The following is a 24,876-nucleotide window of genomic DNA, read 5'->3' as shown; positions in this document are numbered from 1 at the left end:
TTTGAGCATGATCAGACACTCTTGGTGGCCCCATTGATTTGGTAGTTTTGAGATTGTCAATTTTCACAAATCATTATAGAAGACAAAAAGGATCATCAAGCTGCGGACATCCAAAATGGTGAACCAAAGCGCTTAAGGAATATTTAAATCAGACACGAGGTACCCCAGGAGTATTCATTATCAATGCTGTCCTTTTTCTATTCCAAAAGCAAAAAAAAAAAAAATAGATTCCAATGAATTCAAGAGTCTGGACGTCCGGCGTCTTTCCAAGCTAAAAGTCTCAAAAATAAGCGAGCGTAAGTAAGATTTAGTTAAGGCAGAGGCTAAGTAATAAGCTTTCTTGCCTAACTTATCTGTAGAGGCAAGAATAAGAAAGAGGATATCAAAGTTGTAGTTACTGTTTTGGAATATTATACTTTGCTAGAATGTCATCCCTATATAAATACCGCATTTAACGGACTATAAGTTGCACTTTTTTCATAGTTTCATAGTCTGCAAAAGGCCAATTATTCACCAACTATGTAAAAGTAGCCAGCAACAACTGGAAGTTACTCTGTCTTCATTTGAACATTTTTATATTTATGAACTCAAAAAATTGGTCAAAGAAAACATGAAGGAATTGGTGCATGATTCAAAGATGTCCAGCACCGCATCGGGCAAAGAGCTCTTTATCCAAAGTCCAATAGGAGGATTTAAATAAGTGAAGCTATCAAGAACTCAGAGTTATCATGGCAACTTCTGCATCTTTCCTGGACTGCAAAACACAGGAATGACTTCATTTTGAAAAGACTTCCTCCTTTAAGAGTGCAGGGATCATCACTGGGAATTTGGGATTTCTGTGACCACCACTGTCTGGATCGTCGGGGTCTCAAAGGCAAAAAGCGGCTCTTTCAGGTACATTCTGTACATCAGGAGAGCATTGTAGACCACCAGGGCGATGAGTGGGAATACAGTCAGACCAGAGCCGAAGCCTCGCATGGAACTGCACACATTCAGACTGACCCAGTACACGAGCCTGTTTATAGGGAAACAAACACAAAGGCAGAAAATATATAAAGCAACATCGATACTTTATTCCTAAAAACAGAACTACAGCATTTCATAAAAGGAAACAGTCCTGGCACAAGTTAGTTAACAAAAGGATTTTAATGTGAAAGATGGTCAAGCTGCTACATTTTGGGCAAGTATAAGTCTGACTTAGGTTTTAGGGTTTGGCTTCGGATATGACATTGTAATTGTGGTTTTTTTTAAAGTAAAAAATAGACCAGCTCTAGAGTACAGCACACGCATGAGTAGCGGTGGCTGCGAAAAAAAAAAAGTATTAAAACACTCAGTCGCAGGCATAATTAAATTCATTACCCTATCTAATGTGTCAACAAACTTTATTTATGCGAGGCACTTTCTTTTATACTAGCAAAATCTCATGGCTTTGTAACCAAGCAAACAAAACAATGACTGTTTTGTGTAATTCAAAGCAATTATTCTGTTGTGGTTCCTAAAATTCTGCTTTTTTTGCACTTTCAATTCTTTGCGCTTGCATTATTTTCTTTTTTGTTTTTGTTGATTTATGGATTTGTAAGGCTGCCCTGTTTGCACTCGGCATCTGGTGTTTTTCATTCATCATCGATTTATGGGATTCTTCTGTTTGGCCGTCTTTTTTTCAATTTCATTTTGAGTTTTTATTCAAAGAGCATGTTATTTCCCTCTCATTAAAATATTGCCTTTTTGTTGGGGTAATCATTATTATAAATGTGTTTGCAATGAATATAGAGCCTTATAATATACATGCTTACTATATTAATCAATATATTTGCTCATCCTAAATGTGTAACTATATTAAACAATATATATATATGTGTTTGATCGCCTTTATGTTAGAGTTGAATTAATATGTGAAGCAAACGCTTGCGCCAAGGTCGCTCTCCAGGACAGCGAGAGATACAAGTTCGAAAGGACATAAAACAATCCACTGAGTTCTTGCTCCGAGGACTGATTACTGGAAGATACGCGTCGACCCCTTCCCCAGATGCGAGTTCAACAGGGAAGATCGGTGAAGGACGCTTAAATTGTTGTTGGCTCAACGGATGGCTATCAATCAACTTGTATATTGTTTTAATTTGTGACGCCAGGTTGACGCTTGGTTTGCTTGATTATGGAATTGTTTTGTTTCTTGCTTACGCAAATGGAATCGATAACCTTGTAATTGTTTTGATTTGAAGCCTTAAATAGGCAGGACATAATGCCGCTCTTTAGAATAATCTTGGGTGGGCCGAGCTGCCGGATGTATTCTCTTCTTGCAAGAATTAAATGTGATGTGACTACAGATGCCTTTTTTATTGAAAGCTGAATTGGAAAAACCTAAGGATAAACTTACAATTGGATGAACCTAACACTTTTCTTCCACAATTTTTGGTGACCTGACTGTTAATTATCACACATTGTTTTCTTAGTCAAAGAATTGTCATTCAACTCGGAAACTTTTAAACATTTGTCCACTGTGTGTTCTGTTGCATGGTTAAAAACAAACATATAATTAATTAGATTTGAGAAATATGCACAGTGAGGTCCCGATTGCATGCTTTAAACTTGGTACTCTCGTCTAAATGAAGGAAAAGCATCATTAAAAAATGATTTTTGTGATTAGTTTCCACACACACCAACCAAAGTTAGCAAGATTCCTGTAATATTTTAACATAAGACACTCTATATTGTTGAATGAAACAAATACCCATATTTCATGTTTAAAATGAGTGACTCTTTAAGTAATATTTTACAAATCCATTGAAAAATTGAAATATGAGCTCTACACAGAGCCCAGGCTTACCTGCCCAGAATGAACATGACCACCATGAATGGTACCATCTTAAGTTCCTCTTCAGGAACCAAGACAGCCAAGACGACAAGGTTGAGAGTGTAGAGGAACAACAGCTCCAGGGATGAAGTGACACACAGCTGCTGAATCACGTGTCTTTTGGGAGGTGCATCCTGCAACCCGAACGAGGCGGTGCAGAAGCGACACACTGCTCCGAGGATCATTGCTGGAGTGGGGGAGGATACATGTGAAAGGTTTTAGCAGCAGTGGAGAATTGCCTCTTTATCATTAAGCTCAAATGTATCGTTAAACCTTGCAAATAAATTTTAAAGCAACATTTCGGTGAAGTCCATAACATTTGGAAACTAAATCCAAATTGTAACCAGGGGATGCTGGAGCTTATCCCAGCGAAGTTTATGCACCACACTGAATCGGTGGCCACCCGGACAACCATTCATGCCCACCCTCATACCTAGGGGCAATTTAGAGTGTCCAATCAGCCTACCATGCATCTCTGGGAGGAACGTGAGAGGAAACTGGAGTACCCAGAGAAAACCCACGCAGGGCCAGAGTGAACATGCAAACTCCACACAGGTGGACCAACCTGGATTTGAACCCAGGTCACCCACTGTGAGGCTGAATGCACAAATAACAACAACAAACAAACAAATAAATAAAAATAATAAGAATAAGAGTAACAATAGGATAATAATAATAATAGTAATAATAATAGTCATAATAATAGTAATAATAATAGTAATAATAATAATAATAGTAATAATAATAGTAATAATACTAATACTAATCATAAAGATCAACTACTACTATTACTACTCCTACTACTACTGCTACTATTACTACCACTACTCCTACTACTACTATTACTACTCCTACTACTACTGCTACTATTACTACCACTACTCCTACTACTACTATTACTACTGCTACTACTACTACTACTACCACTACTACTACTATTACTACTACTACTACTACTACTCTTACTACTACTACTACTATTACTACTACTACTACTATTAATAATAATAATAATGATAAATCAATACATAAGTAGTCAACATAATAGATATATATTTTAATACATTTACAATGCTCTAACTTCTTTAGATATGTTGAATTCCTTAGAGTGTTCAACCAGCCTACCATGACTGTTTATGGGATGTAGAAGGAAACCGGTGTACCCAGAGAAAATCCACACAAGCCCGGGGAGAACATTCAAACTCCAAACAAAAAAGGCCAAATCTAGAATCAAACCCTCAATGTAAACTTGGTTCTTAAAAAGATTTCCATTAAACTTTCTGCTGATATAGATGAACCTGTATTAGAATTTGGGCATCTGTAGGTGTAGTTCACAGGTGTATTTTTCTTTCATTTGTAATCAATTTCAGTGATAGAGCTTATAGTCAAATTCGCTCTGTAGTGGAAAATATATAGTTATAGTTCAGCAAATGCCTAGAAATAGTGGAAAAGTAAAACAAAAAAATCTCACATCAACCTTAGAAATACTAATCTGCTGAATTGTCTTACTAGTAAGCAAAATACTACTGTAAGGATAGCAAATAAATAGCTTGTCACAGACACAGGAAGCAAGGAAACGCTCCTCCCAAAGACACGAGCAGACGTCTGCTTTGTTGAGGTTGAAAGTGCACCAAAATGAAAAGGGACAAGCCACATTAAAACATTCCAAGACGAGGCGGTCAGACAAACGGAATCCTCTCTAATCTTTAAGCTTAGCATTTTGAGCGATACTTACCGAGCAGAACGGGGACGGTGGCAACCGCGCAGCAGCAGAGGGTGAAGATGACCCGGCAGGCCTCGGAGGGGCAGTCGGGGAGATTAATGACCACGTAGGTGTCGAGTGCTTTGAGAATCCCGAGTGCGCAAAAGAAGGAGGCCAGCATTAACAGAAAGGCGCAGACTCTTCCTCGCAGACAGCATTTCCCCAAGCAGCAACCGCGCTGACAAGGGCCAGACGCCTCGGGTGGGTCTCCCGTGGGGTCCAACGCGCCTTCCGGGCTCCACACTGAAAGTGCCACACTGTCCGGAGGTGCTTCAACCAGGAGTTGGGCCTCATCTGCAGCGCCGTCGGATTGAGGGCATTCGGAACTCCAGTTCACTGTGTTTTTGCCATTGGGGGTGTCTCCCCGAGACATGGTTGGACCGCCGAGGCAGTTTTCCGCTGGAGTGGCCAAAGTGTGCTTTGTGGTGACCGGAGTGGAAAGAGAGATCGCGTGCACTCCAGATTTCACTTTTGCCTCGCAAAGGCCATTGTTGGGCTGCTGGAGGCAGGGGCTTGAATCTGTTCAAACCAGATGGACATGTTATGACAATATCCAAAGGCAAACAGTGAAGTCAGTTCTCTATAGGACTCACATCTCTTCCTATAGTAGACATGCAGATGAATGCATAGTGAAGCCAAAAGAGCAAATGATCTGCCCTGCCATATCCCATCAATTCCCAAGATATTAACACATTCTGAGAAGATGAACAAATTCTGAATACTCCAATATTTCGTAATTATTGCTTTAAAAATAATAATAATAGTAATGAGTTTGGGGTTATTTTCCATTAAAGAATTTGGAACCAACATTGACCAAAAAAGGAAGCACAAAAGAGGACCTTTTGGTGCCTTGTTTGATTGGGTAGATGGTTGGTTTGTTTTGCACTTATCACAGTCAAGAGGTTGTGAGTTTGAATCCAGGCTTCAACCTTCCTGTATCAAGTTTGTACGAGAGATATAAATATGTAAGATTTAAATTGCCTGCAACGTGATCGAAAAAGTTGCTACTTGTGTAAAAGTATTGTCTATAACAGTGGTTCTTAACCTTGTTGGAGCTAACGAACCCCACCAGTTTCATTCACCGAACCCTACTTTAGTGTAAAATAAAATGTGATTTTTTTTCAAATTCAAGATATAGAAATTCCTCACAGCACTGATTGGCCAAGCAATGTCATATGATCATCTGTAGCCGGTGATGGTCAAGTGGAGCATGTTATCGTGGATAGACATGATGAGTCGATGTGTCTTGACCTCCGCGGCAGAGGCTCCACCGAACCCCTGAGACCGACTCACCGAACCCGTAGGGTTCGATGGAACCCAGGTTGAGAACCACTTGTCTATAACAATTATCATATCTCTCTCAACTCTCATTTCATTTTCTGAACCGCTTTATCCTCACTAGGGGGCAGGGGGTGCTGGAGTCTATCCCAGCTGACTTTGGGCCAGAGATGGGGGACACCAGCCAATCCCAGGCCACAAGGAGACAAACAACCATTCACGCTCACACTCATACTTAGGGGCAATTTAAAGTGTCCAACCAGCCTACCATGCATGTCTTTGGAATGTGGCAGGAAAGCGGAGTACCCGGAGGAATCCCACGCAGGCCCGGGGAGAACATGCAAACTCCACGTCGGTGGACCTACCTGGATTTGAACCCAGGTCCCCCGCTGTGAGGCCGATTTGCTAACCACTCATCCGCCGGACCGCCCACAATTAGCATATATATACTGTAAAAGGCTATTCAGTTTAATTTCTAACCCTTATCCCACACTTTGCTTTTCTTTGTCTCACATTGGTTGATTTAGCAGTTTAATTGTATTCAGTTAAGTAGCAGTTACATATATATAGATATAAGTTGGGGACTCACTCTTTGCCTCTTCAGCCAATGGTGGCGGCTCGAGTGAGCCCCTCGACCCTGAGGATGAGCGCAGCTCCTCCACCGAAGACTCTGGGCTATCTGACACAGGCGCCATGCAGATCTGAGTATCCAGGTCCAAGAACGGGGAAAAGGACAGCCTGGATGGGTCGATGTCTTGAAGCTGGTTGATAATGTCACTGATGGATTCCTTCATGGTGTCCAGCTCTTTGGATTTCTGCCCGTCGTTGGCCTGAAGCCCTGACGTGTTCATCGTCACGTAGCCTAGCCCCTGTCTATTGAATACAACAGCACAAAAGCATTTAACCCTTTTTTATAACACTTATTTAACCCATTGGTTGTTATTTGAAAGGTAATTAAGTACGATAACCAAAGTATATTTCAAATTTTATTTATTCTAATTTTAACATTATCTTGATGTATAATTTTATGAAAACATATATCGGCACAGAAAAAAATAGATCATATTTAATATACACTAATTATTAACCCTGAGACATTTTCTATAAAGAGGTAAATGGAATTTTAACATGAAATGATTAATGATACACAAAACGCACTACCACTATCCAACTATATGCTAATGGAAGATATAAAAATAGTTTCCACTATGTATTAATCCACTGCAAAACCAAAATGCCTTATAACATCGACAAAATTGAAGCTTGGGTTGCAGGTACCTTGTGTTGCACTTACTACTTTCATGCCATTTTTTTTATTTTATACATGTATTTCTATTAGAAATTACATTAGAAATTTTCTAATGATATAAAAATATAATTCAAAATGCATTAATGATGAACAAAGAAAAACTATGTAATAGTACTTGCTAACCACTTTAGACCCTTTTTGTACCTGACCATACTTATTTATATGACAATTTACTCATGGTTACTACTTATCTATGTTGACTACATAGTTATTGATTATTTATTTGTGCACTTCATGGTGAAGCTTCAAATCTCATTATTCTTGTATAATGGCAATAAAGCCATTCAATTTAGCCATTTCAAAATAGACTTGCTCTATACATTTTAAAGATAATAAATATCAACTTTTAGTGGTCACTGTTCCTAGATTGATTAAAATACCTTTTCAATGCATTTTTTTGGGTATAAAACCGTAAACAAAAACCAATGGTTTTAATCTGAAACAGGAAATACGTGATTTTCTCCTTTTTTGCATTTGGTCTTTTTTTAAATACTATATTTTTTTCAACGAACACAATGAGCAAACCAAATGACCCTGTGCGCCTGTATTTAATGATTTAAAAAAATAATAATAATAAAAAACGTTGACGTCACAACGACAAGAAGCACGCACGCGCTCTTTTTGATGATGATTTTAAAACCACATGAACGCTGGTTGTCTAACGTGGAAAATGCGCGTATACTCTACTTTTCTGCTTTCGAATCAAGTTATTTTAAACATTGCGCCCGAAATGAATCAAAAGCAAACAAAATGCGCCCACTTAAACTCAGATGGCTTTTGTTTAGTGCGCTCTTGTCGCAACAAATGGAGAGAAACTCTGAAGATGAATTGGTCCTTTGCATAGAAAACTTGGAGAACAACTTACTTTTCCAGTCCTTTGCAGGCTTTTTGCTGGGTTTATGCCTGGGGTAGTTAGAAAAAGAAATGCTTTCTTCCCTCCCCCTCTGCCTTTTCTTTTTGTCTTCCAGGATCCTGAAGTTCTGAATCAAATTTCAGGACGGACAAAATACTAGGCTTTCCCTCCGCCCACAGCACCCTCCTTCCCGGGTACCATGTCAAACACCATATGGAGCAAATAAAGCAGAGGAGATGCAGCAGAAGGAGGGCAAGCACTTAACTTCCACTTTGAGGCCAACTGGGAACTCCAACACAAACTTTCAAGAACACTTTAGACTACACACTAGACTAATAGTGTTTTAATCACTTGCTTACACGTTTAACCTATTCATCATTTGAAACATTTCACGCACGAATAGTGATTTTTTTCCCCTTAAAAGTTTTTTTTAATTACATGTAGGGCACGGGTGGCGAACACGTGGCTCTTGAGGCACATGTGGCTCTTTGCTTCTTGTCATATTTTTGTACTGTGGGTATTTCTCGGGTGGCCCAGTAGATGAGTGGTTTGCGCGTCGGCCTAACAGTTCTGGGTTCAAATCCAGGTCAGTCCACCTGTGTGGAGATTGTGTTCTCCTGTGTGGGTTTTCTCCGGGTACTCCGGTTTCCTCCCACATTCCAAAAACAATCATTCTAGGCTGATTGGACACTAAATTGCCCCAAGTAAATGGTTGTCTGTTTCATTGTGCCCTACGATGGGCTGGCCACCAATTCCCTCACCTGGTGCCCGTAGTTGGTTGGCTGGGATAGGCTCCAGCACCCCCTGCAACCCTTGTGAGGATGAGCAGTTCAGAAAATGAAATTAGATAAGAATTAATTCTAAAAAGCTAAAACAAATGGCTGCATAGCTAGAGAGGAACTGTGGTTATCAACTGTTCCTCAAATCTTTTCCACTAATAGTTGCTAAGTTAGGTCTTTTCTTCTGAACGGGAAGGGAAGACTATTTTTACAAACTGGTCTTGTATTGGGTTTGAGAGCACGAGGAGACAGAGCTGCGCCACAAGCCGACAAATAATTCATGATTTGGGAGTCCCATGAGAGGCGCACAGGGGTGATGATGGTATGGGACACTTCAAGCGAATGTGTCATTGTTGTTTGTTTAAGAGCATTGTCGTCAAATGCCTTAAATATTTGACACGATCACATGAAACATGGACAAAGAAAACGCTTGACTATTTGGATAGTTTTATTTATTGAAAACAAAGGAAATTAGGTCAAAAATCCATAAAATAAGGGTAATTATTTACAACACATTTTAAGTCTCATCTCTCAGATTATTGCCCTGTGGAATGACTCAAGGAAAATGCGGAGCAAAACGAAAAGCAGCATGTTTAAAATTTGGATGCGTCATGCTTCAACAAGAACAGAGAGGGGAGACTTCAAGCATGTGGGTCCGCCACCACTCTGCGAGATGCACGAGGCAACTGATTTCTGCTTTCAGTACTTAAGCAGCAAAAGTGCAAACAAATCTGTGGATCAAGAAAGGTAGTTGAAGAGGGTGAGTGGGTGGGGGTTGTTCATGTCAGTCCTCTGACAGCAGTCGGTGGAAGTGATCCTTCCTCTTTTTCAGCACCTCTCGAAAATCCTCCTGAAAAAACATGAGATTATAAAGCAATGGAAGTGGGAAATCTTCTGCCCCCGATAACCCTTTTTTTCTGTTTGTTTTTAAATCAAACGGAACTGGAAAATATAGGGTGATTCCAGAATTTTAAAAACAACCCTAACAAAAGAAGTACTAAACACGTGGAGGGAAGCGTAAACACAAACCGTGGCAGATAGTTTCTCCATGTAAGGGATGAGCTTCTGCAGTTCCCGGTCATCTGGCTCACCAGACCAGCTCTTGATGGGAAGCGTGTTCATCAACTGCAAAATTAAAATGGCATCGTAAGATGGATCAAAATAAAACAAAAAAAACGGCAGGTAATTCGTTTAATACTGACATTGTAGGGGTAAGTGTGGGGTGCGTTGTCCAGAACTACTGTCTTGCTAAGATCTCTTCCCAGTATGCCAAGATCTTTAATGTAGTGCCCGAGGACACACGCACACTCATCCTGATGGAGACGATGGCTGCAAAGGGAATTGTTGGAGAAACAGAGTGAGGTGCATGTTTTTTTTACAAGTGGCAATGTGAAAGGTGAAAGCAGACTTTAGGAAATCACACCGAAAGAGCTTCCTTCGAGGATCCAGGATGTCCAGAATCTTCTCAGCGTACTCCTTCTTTGCACAGGTGTAAATGAAGAGCTGCACCATAAATTCAGAAACATGAAAGCAAGACAGTTAGTGGGAAGATTATGGTTTAATTCACAGCATGGAGCAGAATTTCTGAAATGTATGCATAAATGATGGACTACATTATAATCAAGGTCATTCTCTGGGTTTACAATTTTAGTTGTAAAATTACACTATACCCCAATTAAAAAAATAGTTGAAAAGTTTTTGTTTAATTATTATTTTTGTAATAATCGTCCAGATAATTTGAGAAATGTATTGCAATAGCTCGTTGCCAAGAGGAAAGACAAAATAGTTGCGTCTTGAATATACATAAAGGATTAACTTGATAAAATAAAAAAGGTTGTCGCGTGACGTCCCAATAGCACGACTGCCCTCTAGTGCTCAACTACTTACTATGTTTTTGACAATTAAAATAAAACGATCATTCCCCCGGTTTTCCTTGGTCTGCAGTTAGTTACCAAATAAAAACCAAGAGGATTTTAAATCCACATGTTTGAGTAAGTGAGTGTGCTATTTTAAGAGACTAAAAAGTAAACTATGACACTCCTGCAGACATTATCACTCTTACATGATGCTATATTTCCCCCTTCACTCTTTGTAGCTTTGAATTATTTAGTCGCGTTGCAGCCCTTAAAATTTTGAAAGAAAATCAGTAACTACACTTTTAAAACGTAATCTCTTTCACAGGATTCCGAAAAATATCTTTGCCGTGTTCGAATTGAGGACATCTCTATTCATGATAACGCAACACTTTTTACATAAGAAAATTCTGACCAGCACAAACATTGATTAATACAGCTTATAAAATAGAAACACACCTCATACGATTTTGCCACAGACTGCAGGAACTCCTTTAAATAAGGTCGTAGGATCATGTAAACCTGTTAATAACAGAAGAGAAAATATGATTGTCACGAGTCAATACTACACAGTATACAGTGAATGAGTCAAAATACAATATCATTTGCCATCACAAGATAAAAACTATTATCAACCATAGACTTTCATATCATTTTTGGGTGTCAGTCTTAGTTCACCTTGTACTGTTGACCCTGAAAAGTTGTGAGGAAGGTGTATTCAGCATTGTCTATCATGTTCAGAGATCCGAACATCAATGTTTCCTCCTGAAAGCACAAGGATTAGAGATTGGATTGAATAATAATTCAACATGCTAGGCTGATCTGCACTAGGTTAAAAGAGTAGCTGTAGGACTATTGCCAAGGCTTAAGAGTTTGTTGGGTGATTTAATAAAGATGTCAACTTCTGGTTTGGGTTGCATGCTGTAAGATCACATTTATGACAATCTAAAAAGATGGAACTCACCAAGTCTAACACAAGTGTCGCCTCTGGGGTGCTCCTGATTTTAGGGGGGATGTCGGGGATTCTGGGTTGGGAATACTGCGACCGTGATGGCAAGTTCTTCATGAACGTGAAACTGAGTAAAAGTGATAACAAAAAACATGAGTCGTGGTAAAATGATAGTAAAACAATTAGGCAAAAAGGAAGGATGACACTTGGTATTAGGGATGGGATGGTATCGGACTATGTTGGTATGACAGATAACCTTGAGCAGAAATACTGCGCTATCATGGTAATTCAATTGACAGCTCTAAAATGTATTCACGATTTGACTCATTTACAGATTTTTATATGGAGCATAACTCATATAAATTCGTTTCTATGGCATATATACATTAGTATAAATTGACAGAACTTACGGACTGAAGACGTGATTATCCTCCTCTCCCACCAGAAGGTCCATGGAGCCATAACTAAACACGCCTTCTTCTGGGCTCACCAACAGATTTTGTCCTTGACTTTTGTAATCTGTGAGTTGGTTTTTTTTTTTTAATGAAGACAAAATATTTTCTCTATTAACAACATTGACATCAATTGAGAGAAGGACTCAAATCAGGAGTTTAGGACTTACTCTCTTTGCATGGAGTGACGAACCGAACAACGGGGCTGTAGATCTTTCCGGCCGGTGAATTTTGAGGAGACACCGAGCCTATCTCAGATAGTACGTTTTCATGTCGCAAGATGGACTTGATTGCGGGCTTTAAGGTGGATTCTTAAAGAACAGTGTCAGCGAATTAGACGCTGAATCCAAGCACCGAGTTTCATGATAAACACGGACAGGTTTTGAGGTGTTACCTGCTGCGGCAGGCGTGGGTCTCTTCCTGAGCCGTGCACGAGAAAGCAGGCGCCTCGCCAATATGGGGACATCTTCAACAGTCGTCTCTTCGACCTACACAATAACACATTTTGTTGGAAACTGACCTTATTATTGGAGGTCTGGTCCTATCAACAGCACTGAAAGATGAGTATTCACAGCCAACCCTCCCAGTTTGAATGAATAGGACGTTTATTATGGTTAACGGCGGGAAATTATTTAGGGAAATAACTAAATTATTTACAAGAATCTTGCAGTCTTATAGTCTTGCTGTATCTATTTACAGAAAGGTTGCACTGAAACAGTCTGTTTTAGAGGAAGATTTATATTCCAACCCGTTGATAGATAATTGTTGTATCTCAATATCGTGAAATAATCACAATCCTAATATCAAAATCGTAACCCAGAGATTCGTCCCTACTGGAAACATACCCCGCACAAAATATCAGTGCCACATACTTCTGATTTTTAACACGTGTGGACAATATTAGAGTATCTAAAGGATGAATGTTGGTATTGACCTATTTACTAGCTAGCATCAGTTGAACTGGGCCATTTAAAGCTGCCACAGTCTAGCCAGTTTGCTCGTCTATTCATACCATGAAGCCATGACGTGTACATGTAAGTATACTGTATAAATGGACAAAAAACGTAGATTTTTCGGTGGTTATTCGTAGTTCATGAGGATTTTTAGTTAATAAGGCGGTTGACACAAAAAGGACCACGTTGATATAGACCCTGCGACCACAACATTAGAATGCTAACCTAGCACAGTTGGCTAAGGCGATCAAGTTGTAACACGCCAAGTTGAAATAAGTGTAGTTTAGATTAAGTAAGTTCACTGCCATAAAAACGTACTGATAAAAAAAAATCTACGTATTTACTACCTTGTCTTGCAATGGGCTTTTTGATGCTGATTGACGAGTTCGTTTTGGTGTATCTGTAGTTTTGTCGCTGGCCAGCTGACGACTTTTCCTCGGCGTTACCGTGTAGGGGACCAAGGTTCTCTGTGAGCGTAGTCTCATTGTGTTATTTTGTCAAAAGTTAAGTTCTTAATCGCGAAACTCTTCACAGCTTTATAGCCGTTAGACTTCCTGATTAGTATTTTGTTATGAGTCCATGGAGTGTTATTCGTTCGACGAGTTGCTTTAGCTCCGCCTCACCGATCCTCCTTTCGTCTCGTATCGAACGCTTCTTTGAAGCGCTTTGAAAATGATGGGATGCGATTGGTTCAAAACTACTGACACGCCGGTTGGGCGGGGCTTACGAGAATGTGCCCTTCCAGAAGCGGTTAAAACCGAATGAATGGATGAAAGAATCTAGATTTTGTATTTTCTGTGTGTGTGTGTTCAGAAAATGAGATGAGACACATACTGTTTATAGCATCAAGACCACAAAAATTACGACTATTCTACGTCATCCTCAAAACATGGACATTGAGTTGACAAACCACCTAGTGCGGCGCGGTAAGCAAGCCGCCATCTTTTCCACATTCAATATGGCGGGATAATATGGGCGTGGTTACGCCTATTATCACACAGCTGCGTAAATTAAGCACATGCGCAGGGCCTCGTCTTCTCCAACAGCCCTTCCATGCCGACAGACGACGAGCAAGCCAACGAGGTGAGGCGTTGAGCAATTTACTGGTCTAAGTGCATATTTATCACGCTACCGGGAGGTTTTTCTTTAGGAATCAATTGAGCCAAAAACGCCCAAATATCTGTTAGTTTCATGCCAGGTTGAACACACCGTCGACAATTTAAGTTTGGGCTCCTGTGTGTCGTATGTGACTAGCTACCTTAGCATTAGCGTGACGACGATCGTTTTCTCTCCATTATTGAGCCGTGTAGAAAAACTTTTAATTTAATCAAACAAAGCCGAGACATCAACGGGCAGTTTGCTGTATGTAATGATAGTTTTCACTGCGAATGCTAAACACCCGTTTCCAATTTGTAATTCTATTTTCACCCTAAAATATCATTTATACAAAAAATGTTAACCCAACTTTCTCCTAGCAGTAAACGTCAGTCTCTATATATTTATTCGCCTTGTCTGGAAAAGGGGAAAATAGTACGTAGCCCTCACTAACTTATTTTCATTCTTTATCTTGATCGTTTATTAAATTTCTTGTAAGATTTCTCTTTCCTGTAATAATTGTTTGGCAACTCCCGAATTTTTGTTTAAATCAAGTTTTCCCTGTTTTCACATCAAGATGCCTAGAACACTGACACCCTGGAGGTTACAGGAGAGGAGACTGGGCAAGATCAAGGTAAAACTAGTTAAAAAATAAATAAATAAAAAACACCTAAGCCAGGGCTAGCCAAACCGATCCTCGAGGGCCGATGTGGGTGCAAGTTTTTATTCCAACCGATCCAGCACAGACAGTTTGACCAATGAGATTTCTGCAGAAAAAAGCACCCAACTGTAAGCTATCGATTGTACTTGTAGGACACCAGATTGGTGAAAAGATGTCCTCTTTATGGGTTGGAATGAAAACCTGCACCTACTGCGGCCCTTTGTGGAATAGTTTGGACACCCCTGACCTAAGCCTATCTATTGAATCTCCAGTCTGTTTACACGATAACTTTAGCTTTTTTTGTTTTTTTGCAAGTTTTCCCTGCCTGCATGCCCAGAACACTCAGACCCTTGAGGTTGCAGGAGAGGAGACTGAGCCATATCAAGGTAAAACTACCGTATTTACTCGCATATAATCCGCATTTCTCCGAAAAAAATAGTGACTAAATCGAGGGTACGGCTTATATTTGCATAAAAAGGCAACATGCACGAAACTAAGTTGACAACGTCATGATGCCATGGCACAAGCCAATGCAGATGATATGGTCATTTATTTCAAAAGTGAGAAAAGATAAACAGATAAAACGCTAAATTTAATTTGACGTCTATGAATGAAATCAAAGAAAAAAACGTGAAAAAAATGACTTGTGCCTGTCACTGCTCGTTCAGGGCGTTGTCATCTTACCTTGGGCCGCCATCTTGCTGAGGGTGCTGCCGTTTTACCTAGTTAAGCATGCTCTGACTGGCCAGACACGAGTTGTCTTGATTTTGAAATAAAACAAAATTCCACTTTGATTTTTTTCCCATTTTATTTCTTGTTCAAAAGTGACAACTATTGCAGTAATATGAACCGTTGTAAGAATTTAGATATTTTGACATTAGAAGCAATATGGCTGCCACAACATAAACTTCTGGTAAGGAAATTGTAATTTCTGTCATTAGAAAGCATCAGGTTCTCATCAAGATAGACTTATTTCTTCTCAAATTGAATAATTTGATATTTTTGATTTGGATTGGATAACTTTATTCATCCCGTATTCGTTACAAAGACAAGCATATTCACATGATATTAACCCTAATGTGCTTTTGATTCATACAGTATCTCAGAAATACCACGTGGTGAAGATTTTCCCTTCAAAGTAACACATTTGTACTTCTATTAAAACCATGAATAAGGAGGTGAAAAGTGTAAATCGGGGTGGCTTATACATGAGAAATTGTAAAATTCAACAATTTTAAGGATACGGCTTCTATGCGAGTAAATACGGCAGTTCCCAAAAAACACCTAAGCCTATCTGTTGAATCTCTAGTCCTATATATCAGGGATAGGGAACCTATGGCTTGGGAGCCATATGTGGCTCTTTGCTAACCTGTGAGGTAAAATATGTATTTAAACCACTGGTGACTGAGCCGAGTCACGTTGGCACTATGGCAATCTCATTTTCCCATTTTTACTCTTAAATTTTGAGTATAGCTCAAGGAATAAAATTGGAAAATAGGAATTGCTTATGGCTCTCTGTCAAAAAGGTTCCTGACCGCTGCTATACATGATAACGTTTGTTTTTTTGTGCAAGTTTTCCCTGTTTAGCATCAACGTGCAGCTCTTTCTGTGTTCCTATAAGACTCACACCCGAGTGTTTACAGGAGAGGAGACTGAGCCAGAGCAAGGTAAATAAAACTAGTTCCAAAAAAGAAACCACCTAAGCCGTTCTGTTGAATCTCCAGTCTCTATATTTGCTAACTTTTGCTTTTTTTTTTTGCACACATCAGGCCCATCCATGTCCAGACTCTGGAGGACCAGGTGATCTTCCCAGGTTGCCCACTTGAAGATGATGCCGCTCTTGCATCATGTGGTGTCTCTGAACTCTGCACTTTGGAGCATGCTGGCAGTCTTCTGAGAGGTTAATTTTTTTATTGTAGAATATCCACGTAGTCATCCAAATTAAAAGCTTAAAACATTATATAGCTCAATGATGTGAAATCAGATCTATTTTATGAATTATATTTCCATGGTGAGGTTTCACTGACTAAAGTTTGACACCCCTGGTATATAGTAAGGCTTTTTTTCTTTAAAAAACGACATAGTATAGTAAGGCTTTTTTTCTTAAAAAACGACATAGTATAGTAAGGCTTTTTTTCCTAAAAAACGACATAGCATAGTAAGGCTTTTTTCCTAAAAAACGACATAGTATAGTAAGGTTTTTTTCCTAAAAAACGACAGTGTATATAGTAAGGCTTTTTTTCTTTAAAAAAATGACATAGTATAGTAAGGCTTTTTTTTCTTAAAATACGACATAGTATATAGTAAGGCTTTTTAATTTGTAAAAAATGACCATGTATAGTAAGGCTTTTTTCTTTAAAAAATGACCATGTATAGTAAGGCTTTTTATTTTTTTTTAAAATGACCATGCAAAGTAAGGCTTTTTATATATATAAAAAAACCGAACACACTCTTTTACAGCATCAAGACTACAAAAATGGCGACTATAGTACGTCATCTTCCAAACATGGTCATTGAGTCGGGAGGACAAATCACCTATGGGCGTGGTTACGCCCATTGGTGACGCAGGTGCTTAAATTATGCACCTGCGCAGCATCTCGCCCTTTGGCGCAGCCATTTCCATGCCGTCGGTCGAACGACTAGCACCCAAACGAGGTAAGCCCTAGACTAGAGCAATTTACTGGCCTATGTGCATTTTTAACACCCTACCGGGAGATTTTTTTAGGAATCAATTGAGCCAAAACGCCAACAAATCTGTTAGTTTGTTGCCAGGTCGAACACACCGTCGACATTTGAAGTATGGGCTCCTTGGCATGTTACTAGCTAGCTTAGCATTAGCCTCACGACATTTGACTTCAAAAGTATTTTGTCCGTATTCTCTCCATTATTGAGTCGTGGGGGAAGACTTCATTTTATCAAACAAAGCCGAGATATCAACGGTCAGTTTGCCAGGTGAAGGTGTGTTGAATGTAATGATAGTTTTCACTGCGATTGCTAAACGCCCTTTTCCAATTTGTAATTCTGTTTTAAACAAAAATCATTGATACCAAAATGGTTAAGCCGACTTTCTCCTAGTTTTTTACATCAGTCTGTATATTGAATCGCTTTGTCTGGAAAGGGCAAATTAGCACCGAGCACTCACTAACTTATTTTCATTCTTTATCTTGATCATTTACTTTAAGATTTCTCTTTCCTGTAATAATTGTTTGCACTTCCCAAATAGCTTGGTTAAATCAAGATGAAGCTGTTCCCGTGTGTCCAGAACCATGCACACCCTTGAGGGGAGAGGAGACTGGGCCAAGGTATCAAGGTAATACTAATTACCCCCCACAAAAAAAAACCCACCTAAACCTGTCTGTTGAATCTCCAGTCTCTGCATATGATAACTTTTGCTCTATTTTTTTTGCATGCACCAGGTCCATGGTGATGTCCAGACCCTGGAGGACCAGGTGATCTTCCCAGGTTGCCCACTTGAAGATGATGCATCGTCTCTGAACTCTGCTCTGAGGTTAATACCGTATTTTCACGCCTATTTGGCGCATCGTTTCTTACGCCGCAGTGTCAGTAACGAGTGCTATTTCTGTATTTTAGACACACAAAGCACGCACTATTTCGTCACTCATATGGATTAAGATCGAAATGCGATAGCGCTGGCTACCGGAAGCAGCTTATTTCCGGGTTATATTGTAATGTATCCAAGTCAAAACATTCCAATCTCACATTATTTTATTGACTAAAGTTGCAATTTACTAACCCCCTCTTATTTTATAGGTGATGTCCCGATCCCTAAGGTGAGGAGGATTTCTTTTTTTTTTCAATCAGAAATTTTAATAAAAGAGATTTGAGTGTCATTTGTCTTTGTTAAAACACTTGGAGAAAAAAGACCCAAGACCCTCAATGGTCTTTTTTTTTTCTTCCTTTTTTTGGTGTTTATTCTAAATGTTGCTTTTGTCTACAGGTGAAGAACACCAGCTACGCCAATCAATGTGATCCTAAGGGTGCAAATGTATTTCTTTGAATAAAAATTCTAAAATGTCATGTTGCTTGCATTCCTTTGCTATTTCTATGAAGAAAAATACATGAGTATATTTCAAAGGTTTTATTTTCACACAATGGGGTAATTAAGAAGTTCACAAGTCTTCCAGCATTTAAAGATGAGGTGGTGTTTCCATTGATGGAATTCTGGGGAGGAAAAAAAAGAGGGTCAAAGCACAATAGACTAAGTCCAACATTAAAAAAAATAGACTGGGGGCCAGTTAGGTCAAAAGATTTGACCAAAAAACAATAACACTAAGTTAGGTTTTACCAACATCAGAAGGACCCATCTCTCTTTTCAAATGTGGTGGGAGATATGGAAAACATACTGGATAGGGGCTCTCAAGATGTTGGTGTCAAAGGCTGTGCCACGCTCCAAAGTCACCTTTCTTAAGCGTTGATTTGGTAAACTTGGGTGGACCTTGAAGAGAAACAAAATAGAGTATTTTTAGTACACATGACATGAAAATAATAAATCAAATAACCTGGAAAAACAGGTCTTACGTCATAAACGACTTCTTTGGTCTTGTAGATTTGGACAGCTTCCACCATCTCCGTGGCTTTAAACCTCTGCAAAACACCACAGCATGATTATGTCATTGCTTATTTAACCATTTTGATGCACAAATGACTCCCATTCAATCAAAAAAATAAAATGCGTCTCACAAAGCTCTTAGACGGAGGAAAAATGGTTGTTTAAACGAGTCAAAAATGACCCCTGCGCTACGGTTGAACGAATGTCTCGCTTAGGTTTTGTCAAAACCACAATTAAAAATCAAAAGGTCCAAGCCCTGAAGTCTTCCTTTAGGAAAGGGAAGGGCAAAGGTATATACGTATTCTAGAAGTGTACTGTTTATTCCTTACACCTCCACTTGATGGCACTAGTGTGAGTGTGAGTTACCCACACAGGAACTTGCTATTAAAAATCAACGCCAACCCAGTTTAAGTGTCTTCATTCAAAATTGGAGTGTATCATGATGCTAAACAAGCTAATTCAGGAAAGCCGTGAACACTGGTCGCTGATATCTAAACATTACTGTGACAACAAAATTTCCCGAATACGGGATGAATAAAGTTATCCAATCCAATTACACGGGTAGAGGAATTAGAAGCTATTAAAAAAAGACTCACTTTGCCGACAAACTGCTCCTTTTTGGCCGTTATGGCCACATTCTTGATGTTTCCCAGCAGTCTGTCCTCGTTGAGGGACTGAAACACACAATGGAAGGGTTTCTTTTTAAACATTAAGAGCAATAGGTGATGCAATGTAGCCAACTTGCTAGCAAACATTTGTGTTTGCATCCACGTCGGGGCTACATCACGCCAATGAAGCACGTTCCCGTCAAAAAGCACTCTTGAAATGAGAACTGGGGCTACGAAATCCCCAAAAGACAAAGTACCGAACGCGCTGCATTGTCCTGGAAGAAGTTTGTCGGGTCTTTCTTCGGGAAATCGTCAATTCTGAGCAGCTCAGCAGTCCAACGCGCCCAGCCTCCGGCTCATCCGCCATTTTGAAAAATGGCGGCGTGGAGGCGGGTCTTTTGAACTCTGACCGCAGCCACGCCTCGGCCACGCCTATTACACATAGACACAAAAAAAGAGATCGTTTTCATCATAGAGTGCATTAGTCAGGGGGCTGGGGCTGCAAATACTTTTAGGTTGGGCATTAATACTTCAAAAAAAAATACATTGTTTTCATAATAACGTACTGTAAATACTTTTTGGTTGGGCTTTAATACTTTAAGATACAATATTGCACATTATGAACATTGCGGTGACATGCACTTCAGTGTTTGTTTTTGACTTCTAAGGTTACATACTTGGATATGCTTTTTCAATTGGGATTCATTTGGCTAAAGCAGGGGTGTCAAACATACGGCCCGCGGGCAGTCCACTGCTGGCTCATCCACCATTTTGAAGATAGGCGGCGACCAGTTGAACTCTGACCTCAGTCATGCACATTAAAAATAGACACGAATAACCGTCAATAACTATCAAACTCGGCTTGGTTCGCGAGCTGCATTAACGTCAACTCGATTTCATGTGAGCCGGATCATTTTAGATATTTAAAAAAAAATCGGACTGAAAGAACTGGATCAAAAGCCCTTAATCTTCAGGTTTTTTTTATAGATCTAAAACAATGTTTATTTGAGCTTTTTCTCTTAGTAAGGGAAAACGTCTTTTAATCGTTACGTTTTCATTTCAAAAGGAAACAAAATATTTAGTTTCATTATGACCAATATTAAAGTGGAAAACAGAACATATTTTTTATATATTTATTTTTGTATTTTACAAAATGCGTTTTGAACTAAAAACCCAAAAGAAAAAATGGATTTAAAAAATTGCAATTGATTTAAAAAGGGGAAAATCAGGAAATATAATGTACTTCTATAATGTTCATTTGAATTTGATCCTAAAACAGAAAGTCGGCATCTTATAAGACACTACAATTGTTGTAGTACAATAGAACAGGGCTTGCAAATGTAGCATGATATTATGATGAATTTAACACTCGATTTGATTTAATTTTTCGACCAGCAGGGGTCACATTTGGAACATTTTGCATTGCTGTTTTAAGATGGTTAATTAATTTACGTTACGTGAAATAAATCCCATGGGCAGCCCGGTGGACGAGTGGTTAGTGCGTCGGCCTCACAGCTCTGGGGTCCTGGGTTCAAGTCCAGGTTTGTCCACCTGTGTGGACATGCATGGTAGGCTGATTGGACAATCTAAATTGCACTTAAGTGTGGGTGTGAGTGTGCATAGTTGTCCGTCTCCTTGTACTCTGCATTCGGAGGGCCACCAATCAGGTTGTCCACCACCTGAGACAGCTGGGATTGGCTCCAGCACCCCATGCGACCCTAATAAAGCGGTTCAGAAAATGAGTTGAGATGAGTAATAAATCTCGGCCCCCATGGCGGCACCAAAATACAACACCATATGCAGTGGTGACACTTAAGAAAGTTGATATTTTATTAATTTCAGATTCTAATTTAAAGTATTCACACAAACACAGAGTAAATAGGCAAGAATAACTCCTCACCATTCGAAACAGAGGGAAAAAAGTGTTGCATTGCCTTCTCACTTCAGTTATAGGAAACATCCCATTCATTAAAATCATGTATGTATATAGATAAAGAAGGAATAAGCACACATCGAGTGAACGTACTGAAGACTACTTGCAGTGCTAACAGTGGAAATATAAAAGCAGTACTACTGTCGTGGGTTTCCCTGCTGTTGCATCAGCAGGCGAAGTTGGGCCGTAACACGCCCATTTTGTTTACCCACTAAAATGGAAGTTGATACCCAACTGGGCTGAATGCATCCAACTGGAGGTAGAGGTAGATTTTCCTGAGAAGTTTTCAGAGACAAGACACGTTGCCTCGTTTCCTGCAGTTCTGAAGTTAGCCAAAGACATGAGCAGCACACGTGCTTCCCTAAAATAGTCACATTATCATCAACACCAACATCACCTCTTCATTAATAAATCTGCTCTAAAATGTCATCTGTGTGCTGGCTTGTGACAGCATCCAAAAAGCAAAGAAATAGCAACAACAACAAAAAAAGCACGATATAATTCATATAATAATTCATAGCCCCTAAAAAGCCATTTTTTCCAGAAATATCCTACTCCACGAAACTTAGTAATACGTGTTAATTCATCCAATTGTCACAGCAGAAGGCATCTTGTTATTTTGACGGCATCATCGTCTGCATTCCACGTTATTCGAGGTGGAAGCAGTGGTAATGTACCGGAAGCATTCCGTCCCATTAAAGTAGTGGCGAATGGTCCATGAGGGGATTGACAGCAGCAATATTTCAAGTTATGACAGTCTTTATGTCGGATATATATATTTTTTTTAACACAGCTCGTGGATTAAACAAAATTGAACAAACTACACAAAAGCGCTGCAGATGCACCAAAAACTGCATTCAATCCAAATGAACTGCATGAATAACAAAACAAGAAATAACGATTATTTGCCCAGTTAAGACTTTTTCCAGAACTGTTCCATTACACATATACGGAAGATCCCGCTTGACAAGCAAGAATGAAGTATGACAATTGAAGAATCAATTTCAATGCAGATCCATATTGAATATGCTGGTTTCAAAGTGTTTTTACCCAAACACACACAAGGGGAGGAGCTCTAACCACAACCTTTCTTTGCATTATAAGGCCATGGCAACAAATCAAGAGAGAAGGTACCAATTGGCTGATATCTGATTTTTGATTAGTATAGCGCTAACTTTATCAATATGAGGATTATAGAGGATGTTTTCCAGCGTGTCAAAGTCATTGAGGTAGAAAGATTTTGAAACAGTCATTGAAGGGATGTTCAAGAGTGTATGGAGGTATACAGTGTTGTTACAATTTCCCCTGATTGTCACCAGCATGCACAAAAAAAAATCACGGCATGCCCACATTGCGATTCACTGTTTTGAGAGGAAGAGGCAACTATTCTAATGTAAATATCTCACAGAGCTGCCCCAACAAACAGATCTATACGGGAAGGAATAAGGCAGATGGGGCGAAAGGTTAGCGAGACAAATGAAAAAAAAAATGGGAAAAAAAGAAGCAATGTTGATCTTTTAGCTCGAATATGAATGGATTTTCCCCCCCAGCATCCTTTCCACCAAATAGATGCTTTTTACAAGAGCGCTTTGATTTGATTGTCTGCTCTTTACAGCATCTCTCTGACATCTCTGCAACTTAAGACAAACCCAAAAACATTTCCCAAATGTAATATAAGGTACTTCTACATAATATACACAACACGGCGCAACAGTTTAAGCAATGTAAGAAAATCCCAGCAGGTTAACCCATAGTTAGTTCCCATTCTAATATGTATGTTTGATTTAAAAAAAAAATACACCAGACTGATCATTTTAGTAAATGTGACAACTACCTCAAAGTGCATCTGTACTAATGTCCACAGCTAGAAGGCACTATCTGTCCTTATTACTTCACCTTCACAGAATCTGCTCCTTAAACCAGACTTGATGTTTTTAGGAATCCTAGTGCATATTACAACACACCTTGAGTGAAAGTGAGGTTGCTAAAAATGTATATTTGTATTGACCGATACTGTTAAATGTAACAGTACTGCCGACTGATGCATATATACTCGCCCACATGATTTTTATTATTAACTTTTTTTTTTAAGTTACCACTAGAAAATTGCTTCGGAATACCTAATTTTTATTCTTAGGGGAGTTGCAAACCCCCAAAACACTGTTTCCAGGCAACACTTGGAATAACAGAAGTTTAGGGACGTGTTTAATCAGTTCTTGTCTTGTAGTAGCGGGTGGTAATTTATGAAATGTGACCCCTCAAAACACACTGTGACCTACTGTGACACCAACAAGCAGCTGCGCTTTATGTTACGCTTACTCACATCTGGTTTGGCAATGACTAAACTCAGCGGTCATTTGTGGTAAAAAAAGGGGGGGGGGCAGTTTTCTCATTGTATGTTCTGAGCAAGGAGGATTATAGGAACACACAAAAGGAGGGGGGGGAACTAAAACTTTTTTACAAAATTGTCCATTCAGGAGAATGAAGTTGAATACTACAACAAGGGAAATGATTTTATGTTTTAAAATGCGTGACTTTAAACGTAACAGTCTGAAAAATAGTCAAAATTTCATCCGTTTTGTTTTCCTAGGCTACAACTAATGCCAATTGACTTGAGTTGAGAGGCATTGTACACCTTAAGATTGGTCGTACGTGTAGAAAAAAAATCATGTCGACATTCACAGAAATATGAAGAGAAAAATGCGCATTTCCAACTACCACTCTTTTTTTAGGGGAACCCAGAACAGAACATAGCCTGGATTTGGACATACAACCTCTGATGTGTTATGCGCATGTACTAACCAGTCATCCATTGTGCTGCCTGGACGATTTAGAGTCTGCAATTAGCCAAACATTTATGTTTTAGGAATGTGGAGTGCCCCGAGAAAACTCAGCAAGCACATGGAAAACATACAAACTACGCACACACACTAAGCAGAGATTTAAAACAGAACCTCTCGGCTGCGAAAC

The 24,876-nt window shown here is 39.3% G+C and overlaps 2 protein-coding genes and 2 long non-coding RNA genes across 10 annotated transcripts; 1 reads left to right on the top strand and 3 right to left on the bottom strand.

Moving 5' to 3' along the window:
* Positions 1-612: 612 nt before the first annotated feature.
* Positions 613-8,154, bottom strand: LOC144079286 (uncharacterized). Its single transcript, XM_077607952.1, has 5 exons — positions 8,066-8,154; positions 6,481-6,764; positions 4,587-5,132; positions 2,825-3,038; positions 613-1,015 (listed from the first exon to the last, which is right to left on the bottom strand). The coding sequence occupies exons 2-5, from the start codon at positions 6,740-6,742 to the stop codon at positions 817-819; spliced, it is 1,221 nt and encodes a 406-aa protein (XP_077464078.1). The 5' UTR covers positions 6,743-6,764; positions 8,066-8,154; the 3' UTR covers positions 613-816.
* A 1,316-nt stretch (positions 8,155-9,470) lies between these two features.
* ctdspl3 (CTD (carboxy-terminal domain, RNA polymerase II, polypeptide A) small phosphatase like 3) lies at positions 9,471-13,690 on the bottom strand. Its single transcript, XM_077607119.1, has 11 exons — positions 13,387-13,690; positions 12,481-12,574; positions 12,257-12,397; positions 12,045-12,153; positions 11,650-11,761; positions 11,364-11,450; positions 11,145-11,207; positions 10,256-10,335; positions 10,035-10,161; positions 9,862-9,957; positions 9,471-9,682 (listed from the first exon to the last, which is right to left on the bottom strand). The coding sequence occupies exons 1-11, from the start codon at positions 13,522-13,524 to the stop codon at positions 9,617-9,619; spliced, it is 1,113 nt and encodes a 370-aa protein (XP_077463245.1). The 5' UTR covers positions 13,525-13,690; the 3' UTR covers positions 9,471-9,616.
* LOC144078778 (uncharacterized) lies at positions 13,105-18,833 on the top strand. Of its 4 annotated transcripts, none has more exons than XR_013301316.1 (10): positions 13,105-13,120; positions 14,712-14,768; positions 15,111-15,181; positions 16,369-16,462; positions 16,565-16,695; positions 17,256-17,450; positions 18,019-18,105; positions 18,212-18,481; positions 18,567-18,586; positions 18,754-18,833. It is a non-coding gene; the product is annotated as an uncharacterized LOC144078778 (long non-coding RNA). The 4 variants fall into 4 exon arrangements; XR_013301317.1 differs by lacking the exon at positions 13,105-13,120 and adding an exon at positions 13,948-13,965; XR_013301318.1 differs by lacking the exon at positions 13,105-13,120 and adding an exon at positions 14,037-14,122 and having other exon boundaries at positions 18,212-18,303.
* A 46-nt stretch (positions 18,834-18,879) lies between these two features.
* LOC144078777 (uncharacterized) lies at positions 18,880-21,440 on the bottom strand. Of its 4 annotated transcripts, none has more exons than XR_013301312.1 (6): positions 21,426-21,440; positions 20,231-20,405; positions 19,962-20,039; positions 19,335-19,400; positions 19,102-19,251; positions 18,880-18,977 (listed from the first exon to the last, which is right to left on the bottom strand). It is a non-coding gene; the product is annotated as an uncharacterized LOC144078777 (long non-coding RNA). The 4 variants fall into 4 exon arrangements; XR_013301314.1 differs by having other exon boundaries at positions 19,106-19,251; XR_013301313.1 differs by having other exon boundaries at positions 19,160-19,251.
* Positions 21,441-24,876: the final 3,436 nt, after the last annotated feature.

The sequence above is a fragment of the Stigmatopora argus genome, chromosome 8 (assembly GCF_051989625.1).
Source record: "Stigmatopora argus isolate UIUO_Sarg chromosome 8, RoL_Sarg_1.0, whole genome shotgun sequence".
NCBI classification, from domain to species: domain Eukaryota; kingdom Metazoa; phylum Chordata; class Actinopteri; order Syngnathiformes; family Syngnathidae; genus Stigmatopora; species Stigmatopora argus.
This window is presented reverse-complemented; position numbering and strand designations above follow the sequence as displayed.

What these genes read in the sequence shown, in the direction of transcription:
- ctdspl3 (XM_077607119.1), bottom strand. Translation starts at nt 13,524, where the DNA reads ATGAGACTACGCTCACAGAGAACCTTGGTCCCCTACACGGTAACGCCG. An exon ending in CTGTGGCAAAATCGTATGAG is followed by an intron (nt 10,336 to 11,144) that starts GTGTGTTTCTAT and finishes TTTATGGTGCAG; the next exon opens with CTCTTCATTTACACCTGTGC. An exon ending in TGGAGAAACTATCTGCCACG is followed by an intron (nt 9,683 to 9,861) that starts GTTTGTGTTTAC and finishes ATGTTTTTTCAG; the next exon opens with GAGGATTTTCGAGAGGTGCT.
- LOC144079286 (XM_077607952.1), bottom strand. Translation starts at nt 6,742, where the DNA reads ATGAACACGTCAGGGCTTCAGGCCAACGACGGGCAGAAATCCAAAGAG. An exon ending in ATTGGCTGAAGAGGCAAAGA is followed by an intron (nt 5,133 to 6,480) that starts GTGAGTCCCCAA and finishes TGGTTTGAACAG; the next exon opens with ATTCAAGCCCCTGCCTCCAG. An exon ending in GTCATGTTCATTCTGGGCAG is followed by an intron (nt 1,016 to 2,824) that starts GTAAGCCTGGGC and finishes CCCTATAAACAG; the next exon opens with GCTCGTGTACTGGGTCAGTC.